Below are 17696 nucleotides of genomic sequence, written 5' to 3'. Positions count from 1 at the left end.
GAACACATTATACTAGTGTTTGTATGTGTGAAGTAGTCCATGCTTTGCCTTTTGCATACTGAGGGGTTTTTTATATTTCTTCCTATCATGTAAAATGTGTTTGAGAGTGCATTTTGTATATCAATATGAAACGTGTCAGTTTCTGACCGTGTATGGATGGGAGGGGAGGCAAAGGAGGAATCAACAGATTTGGTGCAATCTTCACTGGGTTGGGCTAAAGCTTGTGAAAGAACTTACTAATGTATTAAAATGCCTCAACAGGGATTTGCTGAGAACTAATGCTGTAATGTGTTAGTCATCCTTTATCTGCTTCTATTTTTACAGGTTCTGAAGGATGACTGACGCTGGTTTCTGCAATGCCACTTGGAGTCTCCGGCACTGTGGATTGATAAGTAGCGTGCAGATTTAACTGCACAACCTGGGAGAAAGTGTCAGGAGTGCTACTTCTTTTCAGCTCCTTAAGTGGATAGAAGTACAGTGTCATCTATCCGCAAGGGAAGATTCTTCAACAGATTTTTACAGCTAATAATAAAGACAGCATAGCATCATCCACCTTCCTGATTTACAACGCATCACCTTCCAAGACAGATGGTCTGTCAGAAGCTGGAGGATGCCCGCAGAGCACATAATAATGAAGTAGTGAATTGATACTGCTGCTGCTGCCGCCTGATTGTCAGGATCACAGCCGATAGAACTGCACTGCCCTTTTTCTGCTCCCTTAATTGGGCCAGGAACAGCAGCGTGGACATGGCTGGTCTTATTAACAACCTGCTAATACTGTTTCTTGTTCTTCAGAACATCTGTTTGGGTTTTAGAAGCCCACTTCCTGTCTTCAAGAGGTGGGTTATGCAGGAAGACCTTATGTGTTGAATGCATGCAGTCACTTATGATATTACAGAAGTATAAAAAAGCATGTCCTAGATAAAAATGTATGGTAGTTGTTTGGTTTTGCTCACTTGCTCTGAATTTTCTCTCTGCAATTTTGAAATGGCACTCTTGCCATATTGAAGACAGAAACTGTTGTTTTATCCATAGGTTGCTCTATAAAATGTGAGTTTAGGATGATAAAACAACAATTAATAGAACTTTTTAGATAACACCACATGTGTATTACACAGGGAGTAAATATATTTCAGCTCCTTGAGTTAGTTTGCAGTATAAAATGATGTTTTAATGAGAAGCATCAGCTAGCTTAAAAATGGGCAATCCTAGGAAATTTGGGGCGGTTTGAATGCAAAATTCCATAGGTGGACTTCAATGTAATGTGGACAAGAGAAGTAGCTCTTAGCTCTCCAAAAACTGTTCTACTGTTTGTGAGGTATATTGGGCACTGTAATTACTGTGTCACTTTCATATTTGCATATATACATGAATATACGTACTCAAAATGTATACCAATTTTGCATCATGTTTCAGATGTCTTACCATTTAGTTCCTTACAGTAATCTACATTTTTTTACAATTTGTTTATACATTGCATTCAATACAGACCTTGATATTCATGTGAAGTTGTAAAACTTACTGTTTTGCTTCCCTACTTATAATAGGAGTTACTATAAAGGTCGTGGTGTTGGCATAAAAAAATTTCCCCCTTCCACATTATTTAAATTTAATCTGTATTGAATTATACATCAGGTACATAGTCTTAAAAAAAAAAACCCAACAAAACCTGTCATGAATGATGAACAGTACTTGACATTTTCTAGTGAATTAATTCTTTATCTGTACATCCATGTACTTCAGACAATTATTTAGATGAGATGACAGGTTATGTTTTCAGTTAATGTTTTCCAAACTAGTCTGTCTGATTGCTCAGAGGAGCTGCTTCAGTAAGTGCTTGATACCTAAGATGTTTTCCTCAGCTCATGAAGGAGTGAAATTTCCAGATTGCTCCTGGAGCTACTCAGCATTGTCAAATGTCTTTACTAGTTCTGAAGACCCTTCTTTTTAGAAAGACATAACAAAAATCTATATTTTTAAAAATCTTTCCTGCTTCTTTTGAAGGTATAAAGATACTACCAGATCTCTTTCCAGTGAATGCCTTGGAAGCGACCGGCCAGTGATTTCACTTGGTCTGTCAGATTTTGCATTGGACATTCGCATGCCTGGGGTGACACCTAAGCAGGTGAGACAATTTTTTTTTTTCTTTGCCACTTGCTCTTTTTTTATAAGATAGGAACTAAAGTCTTGCCTACAATATCACTCACATAAAATGAACAAAAAACCCAGGGTAGCTTAGATATGTGTATGTCCAGAGAAAAGTAGGAAACAGAAAAGTAATCTCAAGTGAGAGAAAAATCTTTTCATCTGATTAATTTTATTTGTAAAATGTTGGTTTCATAACCTGAATTGCTGAAGTTTGTTAAAACAAGGAGTATGAGTTTTATTAAAGTGAAATATTGCCAGCTGTGCTAGTAAGACATACATTTATTTAGAGTTGCAGTTTACACCAAATCTCAGATGGTGCCTCAGTGAATTTAGTTACATTAAATTGAACATGGCTGCAACTTTGGCAAGCTGAGAGAATACAACCAAAAAGCATTTTATAATACTTTTGACCCAGTATTTTAAACCCTTAAAATACTCCAGGAAAGCTCCTATAAACAAATTATAATGGTATATTCTTTCAAGTTTGAAGTTGCTTATCTTCTACTGAGCCAAGTGAGTAAAAATGAACACAATAATTAAGATTTTTAACATTGGCAGTAGCATTTTTAAGATTCACATAAAAGTCTGAGATTCTACTGTGATTTTCACATGTAGGTTAATTAAGCAAGATAAAAAATGATTGATGGGGGGTTCTTTTGCAGCGAGGCAATGCAGGGAATTATAGATGTCATTAAAAGACCCTACATCTCTTTAGAGGGCTGCAGATGCTTGGAAAGAGCAGGATGTTGTGCTGCAGTAGATGATGACTCATTGTTGCAGATAGCACTTTCAAAAAATACTGAAGGGAAAATGAGGTTTTCAGTTATTGGGGTGCACCCCTCTGGAACATGTAATTTAGAGCAAGTGGTGTCGTTCCAGCGAGTGTGAAGCTGAAATATAGTTTCTACCAGATCTTATTTGTCTGCAGCAAAATATTAAACCTCTCTTTCAGAAAGAGTGAAAAGTACTTTCGGTTTATCCAGGTGCACATTTGTAATTACGTTTTATTGACTTTACCTGAGGAGCCATTAGTTGAAGATCTAGGAAACGCATATGAAGGGGTCAGTCACTTCAGATTCCTGTTAAAAAAGAAAACCAAAACCCAACACCACCAACAAAAGGCTGTGATAGTTAATAGAGAGAACATAATACTTTTCACATTCATGTGTACCTATAGCCAACAGCCTTTAAGTACACAATAAACTGAAATGCTATGGTCTAGTTTAGATTTGGGGGAGGGTCAGGGGAAGACAGCAACAGAAAGCAACTTGCCAAGTTAACTCCTAAAATGGTAAGTGAAAATAATCAATAACTAGCCTTATATACTTCTAAGTCTAGCTTTTATTTTTCTCTCTCAGTCTCACCTGCCCTTCTCTTCATTTCCCTTCCACCTTCCACAGTGACCCGCCGTAACTGTGCAGGAAACTTTGTTCCCATTTAGACAAGTTAAACAGTGATATACTCAGCAAGAAGCAATGGGGGAAAAGGCTTCAATAATGTGTCAATATGTGTTTAGTGACTGTGGATCTGCTGTGAGTTCAAGTTGTCCACGCTGATGTTTATATAAGAGCGTAAGTTGGGAGTTGGACTTGATGATTCTTTTAGGTCCCTTCCAACTTGAGATATTCTATGATTCTGTGATATAAAGATTTCTGCTTCCGGGGTCTATCTGCAAGGTTATCTCTATTCATGAAAGATGCCAAAATAGACCAAAGAGCAAGAGGACAGTGCAATTTTTAAAATGCTTTATTAAGGGCTTTCTGGAGGTGAATCACTGTTTTGGTTATGACTAACTGCAGTTCCTGAGTTCTCAAGCATAACAGTTTATGTGGGAAAGGCAGGAAAAGGAAAAAGAAGAAAAAAACACAGAGAAAGAGCAGAAATTAGTGAAGAAGATGTGAATGAGTTAAATTCTAGAGAACAGAAGAGCAACACCAACATGTTCTATGCTATCTCTTCTTTGTCATGCATTTTTTGTGAAAAGAAAATCTTGTTTCAACGGGATTGTTATGAATTTAGTGGATGAGGGAAAGGCTGTGGATGTTGTCTACCTGGACTTCTGTAAGGCCTTTGACATGGTTTCCCACAGCATTCTCCTGGAGAAACTGGCTGCTCATGGCTTGGATAAGTGCACTCTCTGCTAGGTAAAAAACTGGCTGGATGGCCAGACCCAAAAACTTGTGGTAAACAGAGTTAAATCCAGTTGGCTGCCAGTAACAAGTGGTGTTCCCCAGGGCTCAGTACTGGGGCCAGTTCTGTTTAGTATCTTTATCAACGATCTGGATGAGAGGATCGAGTGCACCCTCAGTAAGTTTTCAGAAGGCACCAAGTTGGGCGGGAGTGTTGATCTGCTGGAGGGTAGGAAGGCTCTCCAGAGCGATCTGGACAGGCTGGATCAATGGGCCGAGGCCAACTGTATGAGGTTCAACAAGGCTAAGTGCCGGGTCCTGCGCTTGGGTCACAACAACCCATGCAACGCTACAGGCTTGGGGAGGAGTGGCTGGAGAGCTGCCTGGTGGAAAAGGACCTGGGGGTGTTGGTCGACAGCCACCTGAATATGAGCCAGCAGTGTGCCCAGGTGGGCAAGAAGGCCAATAGCAACCTGGCTTGTATCAGGAATAGCGTGGCCAGCAGGACTAGGGAAGCGATTGTCCCCCTGTACTTGGCACTGGTGAGGCCACGCACCTCAAACACTGTGTTCAGTTTTGGGCCCCTCAGTACACGAAGGACATTGAGGTGCTGGGTCATGTCCAAAGAAGGGCAACGAAGCTGGTGAAGGGTTTAGAGCACAAGTCTTATGAAGAGCGGCTGAGAGAGCTGGGGTTGTTTAGCCTGGGGAAAAGGAGGCTGAGGGCAGACCTTATTGCTCTCTACAACTACCTGAAAGGAGGTTGTAACGAGGTGGGTGTCCATTCCTTCTCCCAAGTAGCAAGTGATAGGACGAGGGGAAATGTCCTCAAGTTGTGCCAGAGCAGATTTAGGTTGGATATTAGGAACAACTTCACTGAAAGGGTAGTCAGGCACTGGAACAGGCTGCCCAGGGAAGTGGCTGAGTCCCCATCCCTGGAGGTATTTCAAAGATGTGTAGGTGTGGCACTTGGTTTAGTGGTGGACTTGGCAGTGCTAGGTTAACGGTTGGACCTGATGATCTTAAAGGTCTTTTCCAACGTAAATGATTCTATGATTCTGTGAATTCTGAATTTGGTGTTTAGCCACAGATTAGTACTTTCAGGAGACTTTACAAACTGAATTCTTCTGGCCTCTTTTTCTCTTGGTGGTATGCACACATGACAGTCACATTTCTTATCTAGAGTCACAGCTAGGTAACAGAAAGATGTCTAATGGAACTAACTAGTTCTTTGTTTACAGTTTATGACCAGTGTGACCTGCGGTGGACTTAAAATCAGAAGATTCATGTTATGCAAGAATTGTTCTGGAAGGCTGGACTCATTGGTTGTTTAGTCAAAAATATCTCCAAGCTTGAAAAAGAAAGGGTACTTCCGAAGTAGTACTGCTGCTGAGTTGAGTTCTACCATAGCATAAGTGTAGGCAATCATATTTAATTTTATTTTTCAAAGTTCTTGGTACTCCAGCTTCCCAGATAATTGTTGTTGAAAACAGATCCTGATAGTTAATCTCTTTGGATTCCAAGAAGTCTAACCATCTGCATATATTCCCTGAAACTGACATTAATTTTTGGTACTACCAGTAAGGTTGTACCTAGATTATGAGCATTCACATTGTTGTTTTGGAATGATTACTGTAGGAATCATTGAATTCTCTTAATGTAGGGGCATACAGCTAACATACAGCTTAAAGTCTGTGGAATATGTACCTAGTTCATGGGGGAAATATGTACACATCTCCAAACAGGAGGAGGAGGGAAAAGAAACAGCAAATGATTTTGTATCATCATCTGCACAGGTAGCACCTTATAATGGTGAAGGTGGTATAATTCTTGGTGGAATGATTTGGAAATGGCTGGAGCCAAGTTTAATGTCTGTCCTTGTATTGTTAAGCTAGTTGCATAAAATTCAATTCATGTGTATTTCATTGAGGCTGTGGGAAATGTTGCCAAAAACCCTGCATTTTTTTCAAATGAGTTACTAGACTTGTAGTGACTTTGGAGGGTTGGGGAGGGTGGGTTGCCTTACGTTCTGGAGCTGCAGTTGCCCTGTGAGTGAATCAATGTGAACTGACCCATTACACGGCTTAGGAGTGTGCTCACTGTGCAGATCTGCCCAAGTTGTGTGCTCTTTTGGCACAAGTGCCAAACACAAACATTCATGTGAAACTGTTCCAAGTGCTCCTTATGAACAGGGGCACTGAAGTGTATATTGAAGCAATACAAATCTGGAAATCAGTGAGGTAGAATTGTTTTCCAGCTCGGTTAATAAATGTGCTTTCTATTCATTGGTGCTTTTGAACAGTTTCGCCTCTCATAAGTTGGGGAAACAATATCTGTGGTACTTAAATACTCTGTTTTTTCTTAATTATTCCAATTGCACGGTAGGGAAAAATGCAACTAATATGTCATGTGAAGAGTAATTTTGGTGTGCTGCTGAAGGGTGGAGGACATCTAAGAGCTGTGGAGAGGAAGACTGAAGAGCTTTTTCAGTTCTGAGGGAAAAATTCTATGATCATTCTTTATACTTAAGAAAATTATCTCTCTGCACGGTAAATTAATAGTATGTTAGGACTTATAATTTATACAGGAAGCAGTATGTTTTATCTTCCGAGAAGAGATGGGATTCTCTCATTTTGAAAACTCTAAATTTCAGATACAAACCCCAATACTGTTAAGCATATTGAAGGCTATTCTGTGAAAGCATTATTAAGAATGCAGGGTAAACATGTTTACTCTGCTGGTAACATGCTTTTGCTGCTGTGAATATCTGCATTTGGTACAAATCAAGAAGAAAAAATGATAAAAATTATAGTGTAATTAAAACTGTATCTCAAGTAATTTTGTTCATAAATAATAATTTGGGTTTTTTAATTAATTACTACTATTTTTGAGGCGGAACAGACTTTTCATTGGTAAATTAATTTTGGTACAGCATTGGCTGAGTTCTTAAATGTACACTTGAAACTTCATAAATATTGCTAAAGGCAAAAAAAAATGGTAAAAGATGTTATGTGGTTATAGGTCAACAGTGACTCGTAATACCTGTATATTCAATTTCATAACTTTAGTTTCTCAGTTTGAAGTCTTTGGATAAAATTTTTGTTCTTATCTCCGGTTTGCTTGGGTATACCATACCAGATAAAAATACATAAAACAAGAAGGAAATTTGATCATTTGGATACCCATAAATTACTGGCATCTCTTTCTTTACTATTGCTACAACAACCAAGTTGAGATCTTGACCTAAGATCCCCCAAGACTTGCTCTGACTCTGGAGAAAGTTGTGTGAATGACTTGGTTATTGCTTAGGGAGAAATTCTGTAGAAAGTAGAATTTAGTTCCTTATATGAATTTGGACCCTGGCACAGTGAATATCAGTTCCAGAGATTTATGAGAAGTGATGCAATTATTAGTCAATAATGGCCTTTACTAATAACAAAGATTCTTCCTTTAAAGAAGGGGGGAGATTAGAGGGAAAAATGTGGGGCTTTTCTCTTCCCCTCTTCCCAGTCTGGTTGCAAAAGGCAGCCTGTTGCAGTTTTAAAGTTCTATTCATCTTGTCTTTTCCCTTTTTTTGCAAACATCTGAATTGATGGGGTTGTGCATAGTGGAGCAACCTCACTTTTTTTTCCTCTTGCTTGTTTCTTATGGAAGTTGAAGTCTACATAAAATTTTTTTTCTGAAAATGGATCAGTTGTGCACCCTTATGCTCACAGACCTACTTATGGTGAGGTAGAGAAAACAGAACAGAATTATTGTGGATTCTGCAGTGTACCTTTTGTAATGCTTTAGTGTCAGGATGTTCCTGCTCTTCTTGTGTTTGGAGTCTGGAACATTGACAATTGGAGATAAGTGACCAGAATCTGTTTTGTTGAATCCAATAGCTGTTTTTTCATTTGCTCATTTTATCTTATTAGCTAAATACAGCCTGGCTTGTACGTCAGAAACAAAACTGAAAACCCTTGTGACTATGCCAGGTTGAGTTTTTATGCCAGTAATGGTAAAGACTTCAGAATGACCACATTGATTGACTGCATTATCCATTTGGCCAAGCGATCTTTTCTCTGACTATACCTAATAGGAGTTATTTATGGAAACACTGTAAGAGGTAGGAAGGGAGAGTAGTAATGCAAGAACTAGAACATACCCTCCCTGTTTACAGTAATAATGAGAGGTTGCTGGCTTGGAGTTTTAGTCCAGACTATCATACTTAATAGACAGTGGTATTTCTTTGTGTCATGAATTTATCAAATTAATTTTAATCCATAGATGATCTTGGAATATTTTTTTTTCAAATATGCTTCTTTCCTTTTAAGAAGTTATTGGAAGCATTTTGAAAAGGATTGTATTTAGGGTAATTTTATGGGTTTGTTTCCTGGTTTCCTGGTTTCTCTGCTTTTGAAAAATATATTTTGATAGGGAAGAAGAGGAGATACATTTATTAAAAATAATGTGGGGGTAGTAGGATGGAGCAGTAGGAAGGGGTAAGGGATATGAAACTACACCGTGAGTAGTATGGAATTTTAACAATTCAATGCTTTGCCTGTACTGATCATCTATAGGCTTGTCATGCTAAAGTAACTGCTGTCCAGAATCGCTCGTTAATGAAATGTAGTCACTTCAGATTACTTTGGAGGACAATCTGAAGATGACTAATGTAAGACAATACAAACAATAACAAACAGATGGGAAGTAAAAAGCTTGGAATATTCCCTTTCTTCTCGCCCTACCCCCCACCCTGTTTCTTCTCCAAAGCAGTTGATGTCGTTAATTTTTTTTTTTCCCCCCGCTTAAAAAAACTTCGCTCTATTTTAGGATTAAAATCCTAAAGGCACATCAGATTACCTAAGAGCATGTCTCTAAACTATACAATGTAGAACACATTGGTATTGAAGACAGATGACAAAGAACATGGAAGAAAGATGTTTAACTGGGACAGTTGCTACTTGTAGATGTGTTATAACACTGAGTCAGAGAGGCACAATTGAGCTCTGCAACTCAGATAAACGAGTAGCACAGTATCATTTTAATACGTTTATAATTTCCAGTTAACAGTCTTTGATTAAAAAACAGAAAGAGCCAAAAATATTAGTACATCTAGACTTCTAATAATAATCTTTGTAGATGTTATGACACAAGTTATAAAATCTCAGCCATTGCATCTGTGATAAGTCCTAATACTCTTTTCTTGACTAATTGAATTCTTAATTGGGTAAATGATACTTTCAAAAAATACGTGTCATCCTTATTGTTAGTCCACACCATTTCTAAATTCAATTCATGTTTAAAGGCAAAGTATCTACTGTTTATTTCTACTACAATGTGAAGCATTGCTGCCTTTGACTTTCAAAGTTTGGATATAAGGTTTTAAATGAAGGTTTTTTTAAAAAAAATTACTTCTGAACCCAGGTTAATTAGAAAAGGTAGAATATTTCCTTTTCAATTTCTAGAAGGCTTTAGTATGTACATTCTGTAAATGCATGTAACTAAATACACAAAGGCATTCCCATCAGTTGTATCAGCTGACCTTTGTTCATCCTTCCACCTTCTAGCAAAACCACGAAAAATTGTTTCTTATCTGTGCATATCACTGCTTTGTGTAATCACATATTGTTATCACCATTGTGCTTGTCCCTCCTTCTCAGTTTCATTTAATTGTTTACACTTATTTGCAGTATCTTCTTTTAAATTAGGTTTGAAGTTTTTCATAGCAGGAATTTTATCTTCATCTGTTTAGTGCAGTGCTTATGAAAGTGAAAGTCCTGTCAGATTTTGAGTTCATAGCTGTAGTGAAATTCCAGTAGATGACATCTTTCCTTTCTTAAACAGTCTTAAAAGTTGAAAAAAAAAAGGTTTAAAATAGTTAATAGTGTAGCTATCAACCCAATAGCCACATTGCTGACCTTGTAGCCTGATTTCTGTTACATGGCAATTAATTTCTTACAAAAGTAATCTAGATATCCTCCATCATCTTTGGCCAAATATCTCAGTAAAGCAGGTGGCGTTTTTTTCTAGGTGATGCTTTTGTAGGATCTGTCCTTCGTCTAGCTGACAAAGATGAGACTGACTTCCTTTTTTGTTTGTGTAGTTCACATGCATTTAAAAAAATGTAATTTTGGGCTGTTCCAATGATTTACTGACTGGGTTTTTTGATGTATAAAGAGTGTGTCTTCCTTTCAATAGAACTGCCTTATTTAGGTTTTACTGTTCTCAAGGACTGTATATTTTTATATATTTTATATTGGAAGTTCTTTCATAGTTATCCGAGGTGCTTGTAGATGGAAAACCTGGATTTTGTTTGTGGCCATTGCTCTGAGTTTACTGTGTTTGCATTTTAATTGGTTCATATTTTAATCCAGGAATACTTCCAGGGTTTACACACTGAGCATTTTAAACTCAAACCAAAAGTCTTTAAGGCAACAAAGGCAACTGTAGTATCATGAAGAGGGTGTTCTTGATAAGTTTTCTGCCCACTGTGTCTTGTGCAGATTGTTTGTCCAATTGCTCCAGGAAAATGTTAGTCCTTTACAATGCTTAAGGAAGAAAATCACATATCAAATTGATTCTGTTCTTTTTCTTTGTTTTAAAGGATATGTGATGTTTGTTAGAATGCCGAGGGAAGAATATTTTTATTGATCATCATAGAATTAAATGCATGAGTCAAAAATAGATGTAATTCTATGATTGCTGCTACAATGGCACAGCATTCTTACAGTTCGTGGTCCAGTTATATAAATCTCGGAATAGGGTGAAATACTGCTATAGGCAGAAATCTATTTAGCTATGAAGTCATAGGATTATAGAATATCTCAAGTTGGAAGGGATCCATAAGGATCATTGAGTCCAACTCTGTGCTCCTCACAGGACTACCTAAAACTAAACCATATGACTAAAAGCATCATTCAGATGCACCTTGAACTCTGACAGTGTTGGTGCCATGACCACTTCCTTGGGGAGCCTGTTCCAGTGACTGACCATGCTCTCAGTGAAGAACCTTTTCCTGATGATGTCCAGTCTGAACTTCCCCTGATGCAGCTTCATTCCATTTCCTCATGTCCTGTTGCTGGTCACCAGAGAGATGAGATCAGCACCTCCCCCTCCACTGACGTGCCGTTGATTCTTAGATTATAGTGAATTTATAAATACTGAGAAAGTAGTGCATACCAAGAACACAATGAATCAGAAGCTCAGTAATTCTTCTCACTTTATGTAGCACACTCATTGATTCATGCTGTTTATTTGGACATCAAGAGAGTACTGTTACTCCTTCAGATTTTTAGTGGGCAGGGAGGGGTTGGTGTTTGTTAACCACTGCAAATAAATTCACTGCTAAGGCTTGTAAGTATCTAATTTTTATATATTAGTTTGTTCAGTATTCCCACATTCATCTTCAGGAAGTGTAGAGGAACTTGATGCTTTGTTTCTATTCTATTCATTCTAAATATTCCCAATTTAAAGGTCATTTCTGTTCTTTTGTTTTTTAATAGTCTGATACCTACCTCTGCATGTCAGTACCCCTGCCAGTGGATGATGAAGCCTATGTAGGTGAGTATTGGTTGAGTGGAAGAAGCTAAGCAAGCCATTTTGAAGAACCTCAGCATTTTCTTTTTTTTTCTTTGACTTGTATTGACTTAATCTTTGGCTGTCAGAGTTTCCAAAATGCATTCATCATGGCTAATGCAGAAACAAACTAGAGAGAGCTACTTAGAGTCAAGGTAACAAACTGTATCTGGAGAGATTCATGAGTAATAGTAGTTAAGGAGCTGCATACAGATGCCTCTGGCAGTCAGTACCAAACAGCCCCATTTGTAAAGTATTGGCTTTCTGTCTCTGGCCCGATACTTAATTCTGCTCCGCTGAGCAGACTGTTTATTTACCTGCAGGTACAGGCTGTAAATCCCTTGCACTTACAGTCAGTGTTGGCTGCAGTAAGATTTTACTTATCTGGGGGAAAAAATCAAAACCAACCAAACCCTCTTCCTTCCTTTTTTTTTTTTTTTTAAAATGTCATGGCATGAATAAAATGGCAGACAAATAGCAGGAAATACTGTGGTAGATTAGAAATGCTGAGATCATATAGATCAGCAAAATAACACCATCTGTTCAGGAGGTCTTTGAGGTACTTTTAATTTCATTTTGCCTTGCTTGTGAACTTACAGTTGTTCAGGTAGAGAGGAGGCTTGTTGGTCTGGCTGAAGATAGTTTCACTACCGCTTTCAGCTCTAAACTGAAATTAAAAAAAAACAATAAATGTCTATATTTTTCTTCCTTGACTCTTTTGTTGTGTTTTAGAATATTTGCTCTTACAATAAATATGGTGGGAATCCTACGTAGTTTTTGTTGTGGTATATTATGACACTATTGTTCCATGTGGATTTCCTTGTGGAAATCCTTCAGAAATAGAATATTGTGTTTAGATTTTCATGTTGTATTATAGTAACTAAAAAAATGGAGTAAATTTTCTTTGGTGCTTTCTCTGTAGATGTGTTTTGTAAACAGGTCAGAACCTGATGTCACATTTTGGCTGTGAGTTGGATCCCAGAAAGAAAAAAGTGCATAAAAGGGAGTGGGTGTTCATTCTCTGATAAACTATACTTGCTGTGCAGTGTATGCAATAGACTCTTCTGCTTTCCAGTGATTCATAGAAAGGTGTACTACTAACCTGATGCTTAAGCAATTTTTATTTAGTGCTTCACTGCGTTGCAAAATTGCATAGTTCAGTTCTTTATTAGATTGCTGCACATTTAGTTCTGTCATTTCTTTCAGTGGTGTATATGTTTGAAAGGACCTACTAAAACAATTTGCTTAAAAGTGGTATTTATGCAGAGTCTCAATGTGGGTTATAAAAGGCAACCTTTTTTTTTCTCTGCAGACCGAGAAACTTTTAGGTTTTAGGTGTTTACATATTCTTCACCAGATTTTTGTAGTATGTGGTCACCTTTCCAATGATCACTGTGCTTGAGTACATATCATTACAAAGTAGTATAAGAAATGGGCAAAGAAACCATTCTAGTTGTCAGGTGGAGCTTTGAAGAGCAACAGGAACTTGATGAGCAATTAAAATAAAAAAACTTGTTCTATTTTCCCATGATAGCATTGCTTACAACCTCATATTTGGATGCCTTGAAAATAAAACAAAAGTGCTTGCTTTTTTTTTTTTTCTCTTTGATCTCTTCCACCAAAATGGATAGTCATGTGGTCAATCTTAAACATGTGATCAGTTCCGTCTTGCTTCAGTAAAGGCACTGGAAAGTGTTTTCAGTAGAAAAGATTTGTCAGACTGGAGTGTTCACAATCAACAGAAGTTATCTAATCATTGGAAAGACTAGACTCAAACATACCCAATTGTAAAGAATAGAAAGAATGCTAACTGACCTATCTTAAAAAATCCTGAATAGCAAGTTAAATCTTCTTCTCAGGAAAGAGATTTTTACAACAGGTATTATCATCTAAGAAATGAGAGGTTTAATGGAGTTTTTCCTTAAATATTTCTTAATACTCTTAAGTGTTGTGAAGCTAATTATTAACTTACTTGCATGCATGTATTTTGTGTTGCTTAAATAAGCATAGAAGATTCACACAAAGAGAACAAAATACTTCTTTTTAAAAGGGTAGTGTCTACATTTTTATGGTTTAAGCAGAATCTGCCTTCATTGCATTGCCAATAAATGGTGTAATTAACTTTCATTAATTACTGTTTTACTTTGTGATGAAAGCATCTAAAAACTACCTCTGGGTTGCTGTTCAGTGATATATTGAGAAGACAGTATATGTTCTGAAGAGCTTCAACATGAGGAGGTGTGAAAACACAGAATTAAAACAATAACTTGGGTTTCTGAGACGGTGCAGTGGTAAAGCCTACATGTTCTGCCTCTAGTTCAATTGATTTGCACATAATGCTGCCAAGTACATGCCTTCTCTTTTCTGTGGTTTTTTTTTCCCTTTTGCACTATAAAAGGACAGTTTTATGACCAAAGTGTCCTTACACTTTGACCAAGAATCACTTGTTTATTACTTTTTTACTTTGTTTTCCTATTTTTATCCCCTTTTCCTCCCTCCTCCAAGACAGCATGGAAGAGGAGTTTCTGTTTATAGAACCTGCAGCAGGATAGTTTTGTTGCATGTTGGTGAAATATAAGGGCCTTGGAAGAGATAACTTCTTTTTTAGCATTGTATGCAGGCAGTCCTGCATTTGTTAGTAAGGAGAAAATATTTTCTGTAACTTTTCCCAATATTTTTTATTAAATTTGTATTTGAGGACTTTGAATTCAGAGTTCAGCTTTGCTGTTCCCCTAAAGATTTAAAACCAGTAGACAGTCATGCTTGCACAGGGACAAAGGGTATAACTTCATACCGCAAGGCTGGAAAGATACTGTACCAGGATTTACTAACTTGTTCAGAGTCAGTTCTCAGACATTACCAAAAGAAGGAGCTGATCAAACTTAATTATGAAATGTTACCAGCTAGAAGGAGTAGAGCAAGTTTCACCCTAGAGGTCTTTTTAAGGGGTGCATGTGTGTATTTTTGCAGATGCTGATAGTTTCCTGTATGATGATCTTTAGTAGAGGGTCAGGCTGTCAAGGCTGAGATTTCTGTTTGAACCAGTTGTTTTTCTGTCCCAAAGAATGCTCACAAACAGGGGTATGGGGAATGTTTGTTTGTTGGGTTGGTTGGTTTACAGTTAGGTTAATGTTAGGAACAAACCTTTTGCTCCTGTGAAATGAGATGGCTGTGGGATTAATACGTAAAAGATATTAATGAGTGAGATTAATATGTAATTTTTCAAGAAAGTATCGTTCCAGTTACATTTTAAAAACATAGTGCGGTTTTCTTCTTCCACCTCATGGCTGATTAATGTTTATGAATAAGTAGCCAAACCAGAAACCAGATTGAGTCTTTAATGGTGCAGGCATTGATAAAAATCAGTTCTTGACTACTGAGCTGTAGTGATAGCTAAAGGGTGCTCTGCAAACACTCATAAGAATTGAGTCTGACAGCAAGCCACTCAGCCAAGAAATTTGACTGTCATCTTTGCCTCCTTACATTCATTCACATGGGTGACCAGTAAATAAATGTGTCTTTTTCTTACTGACTCATGGCAAGTCCCTATCTGTCAGATTGTGCTGTAGAAATGAGATGGAGCCTATTACATTCAGCAACACAAATTGAAATAATTAGATGATTTATTACTTTTTATCCATACATGACTCTGAGGCGCTGTGGGTTTGTTACTCTCGTATGGCATATATAAACTTCCTTATTGCCAAGTAATGATGACTTCACTGTATTGAAGGCCTCTAATGTCTCCCTAATCTGCCGAACTGTGGACGCTGATATGTTGATAAATTTCTTTAAAGTTAATTCCATTATAGAGAAGACAGCAATTTTTTTTTCTTTTTAAAAAGGGGATATCAATTTTATATAATTGAACTGTTATTTGTAAAGATGAGCTTCTTAGAAATTAATTTTTTAAATATATAGCTTAACTAGACACTGTAAAGATCAAATTGATGTCATGTTGTCTTCGTTCCTGTTTCTCCTGGAGTTCGTAATTCAAAGTAGTACTTGGTCAGAAAAGTAAGTCAGACTTTATTCAGATTTAGTATATATACCAAAACTGTTACTGTTATTTTAGTAATCATTTTGCAGCACTTCTCCATGCATAAAAAATATTTAACTATTGAATAATCTTCTGTTCATTATTGTAAAATGTGGAGGCTGTCAACTAAGAATATAAGGCTTTTGTTTGATATTTCTTAAGCCTTCAGTAGTGACAGGTACTGCATTTGGCTTGAATCTCGTGCTAATTTGTATAACTTTTACAACATGGGATTTTTTAAATTGATTTGTTTTGACCCTCTGTTTGGAAGACTGGTATAAGCCTGGGTGTGCTGCTAAGAAAATAACTCTACAGGAACAGAGTAACCAACTGTACAAAGCTCTCTTAAGCTCACAGGCTGACTGAGAGGTTTTTCAGCTCTTCTTTCAGAAGCAATGATGAGATATGTGAGCTAAAATAGTGTATGCAAGTGGCTCACGCAGAAATCTGATTTTGCTTTGTTTACTGTGGTGCATTATTTTCTATTAATAAGAGCAGTATTTAGTAAGCTATTTGTAATGAGCTTTATAATAGTGCTTAAAGGTCCTGTCTGTGCTCTAGAATGTCATTTTAATGGGCACTGTGTGGAGGGAATAAAAGACATCCTGATGCACTCATTAGAGTAAATACACAAGGTGTGAGAGCAGTAGAGGAGTAAAAAGAAACAGTGAGACAGTATTAACCAGCAGGACAGGTGGTGGCTTTAGCAGACAAGAGGCCTAACTTTTAATTTTACCTTTATTGAAGGCTGTCCTTCTAGGTGTAACAGTACGTTTTATACAGGTATCAAGTTCAACAATGAAGTTCATTAAATTTCACATCTGTGAACTGCTTATAAACTCCTTCAGAAATTTAATCTCCCTCTTAAATTGGTAACAGCAGCTTACAACACCTGAAAACTAAGGTAGGTTGTCCACATAAAATGACCATAATTTCACTACTAATTGTTATTGATAAAAACATCAAAACAAAAGGTCTTTCTGTAATGCAGATTAATTTTTTAGCTATGGAATGAGTAGAATTTACTTGTAGGAAAAAAAGATGTTCTGTAGTCTTTGGACTTTAATCATGCTGGCAAGTTTAGCACTTCTGAATTCATATGTGATACTCAAAGTACTTTCCCAGGGCATGTGGGTGCATCTCTTACTTCCCAAAGCAAGCCCTGAGCTCTGGTGTGCTCATTTCCTTACAATCTGACTGCATGCCTTATGTTTTCAAGCTAGAATTTGACTTGCATGCCTTAACTTTTGTCCATTTTTCCTCACTTTTCACAACACTCCTCAGCTCCAAAAATAAGGTTAAAAACTATTTGATTAATTTTTTTTCTCTTATGAAACTGAGACAATAATCCACATCATCATTCACTTTCAGGAGCCCTGCCTCAGCCACATGTTAAAATACTGAGTTCAGAGTGCAGATAAATGCACAAACTTCAGGAGCAGAGTAGTGTTTCAGTGGTTTGCAGCTTCACCATCTGCCCATGTTAAGACTCTTAAAAGAGCTGAAAGACACTTACTTGAAAGCTCTTTAGTGTCTATGTACATGTAAGGGCAGGGGTGACTTGGTGTCCTGGTTTCAGCTGGGATTAAACCATGACACTTGGTTTTGGAATTTCTGCTGTAGAATAAGGTTAAAAACCCTCCAAGGTCCTTCTCTGTCTTAGATGAAGAAAAATTCCATTGCATTCCATGCATCTGACACATCATTTCAGTAGTAATAAAGGAAGTTGCACAATGTAGCTTGCTATATTTCTACAAATGCCATCATTGTACATTCATGGTCAATATGACTACAGTGTGATGTCGGTAACCTTTTTCCTAT

At 37.2% G+C, this 17696-nt stretch overlaps 1 protein-coding gene across 13 annotated transcripts in view; it reads left to right on the top strand.

Annotated features, from left to right (window-relative positions):
* Positions 1–17696, top strand: part of PAM (peptidylglycine alpha-amidating monooxygenase) — a 146022-nt gene that overhangs the window by 64699 nt on the left and 63627 nt on the right. For all 13 annotated transcript variants that reach the window (XM_087741544.1, XM_087741543.1, XM_087741541.1 and 10 more), the window contains exons 2-4: positions 325–839; positions 2005–2125; positions 11764–11821. In XM_087741544.1, the coding sequence (XP_087597670.1) occupies positions 748–839; positions 2005–2125; positions 11764–11821 (271 nt within the window). In that variant the 5' untranslated portion in view covers positions 325–747. The remainder of the gene's footprint in view (positions 1–324; positions 840–2004; positions 2126–11763; positions 11822–17696) is intronic.

The sequence above is a fragment of the Nipponia nippon genome, unplaced genomic scaffold (genome assembly GCF_047370975.1).
Source record: "Nipponia nippon isolate SJK-2023a ecotype South Korea unplaced genomic scaffold, ASM4737097v1 scaffold_8, whole genome shotgun sequence".
Lineage (NCBI taxonomy): Eukaryota > Metazoa > Chordata > Aves > Pelecaniformes > Threskiornithidae > Nipponia > Nipponia nippon.
Note: the sequence above shows the minus strand (reverse complement) of the source record. Positions and strands in the feature narration are given on the sequence as shown.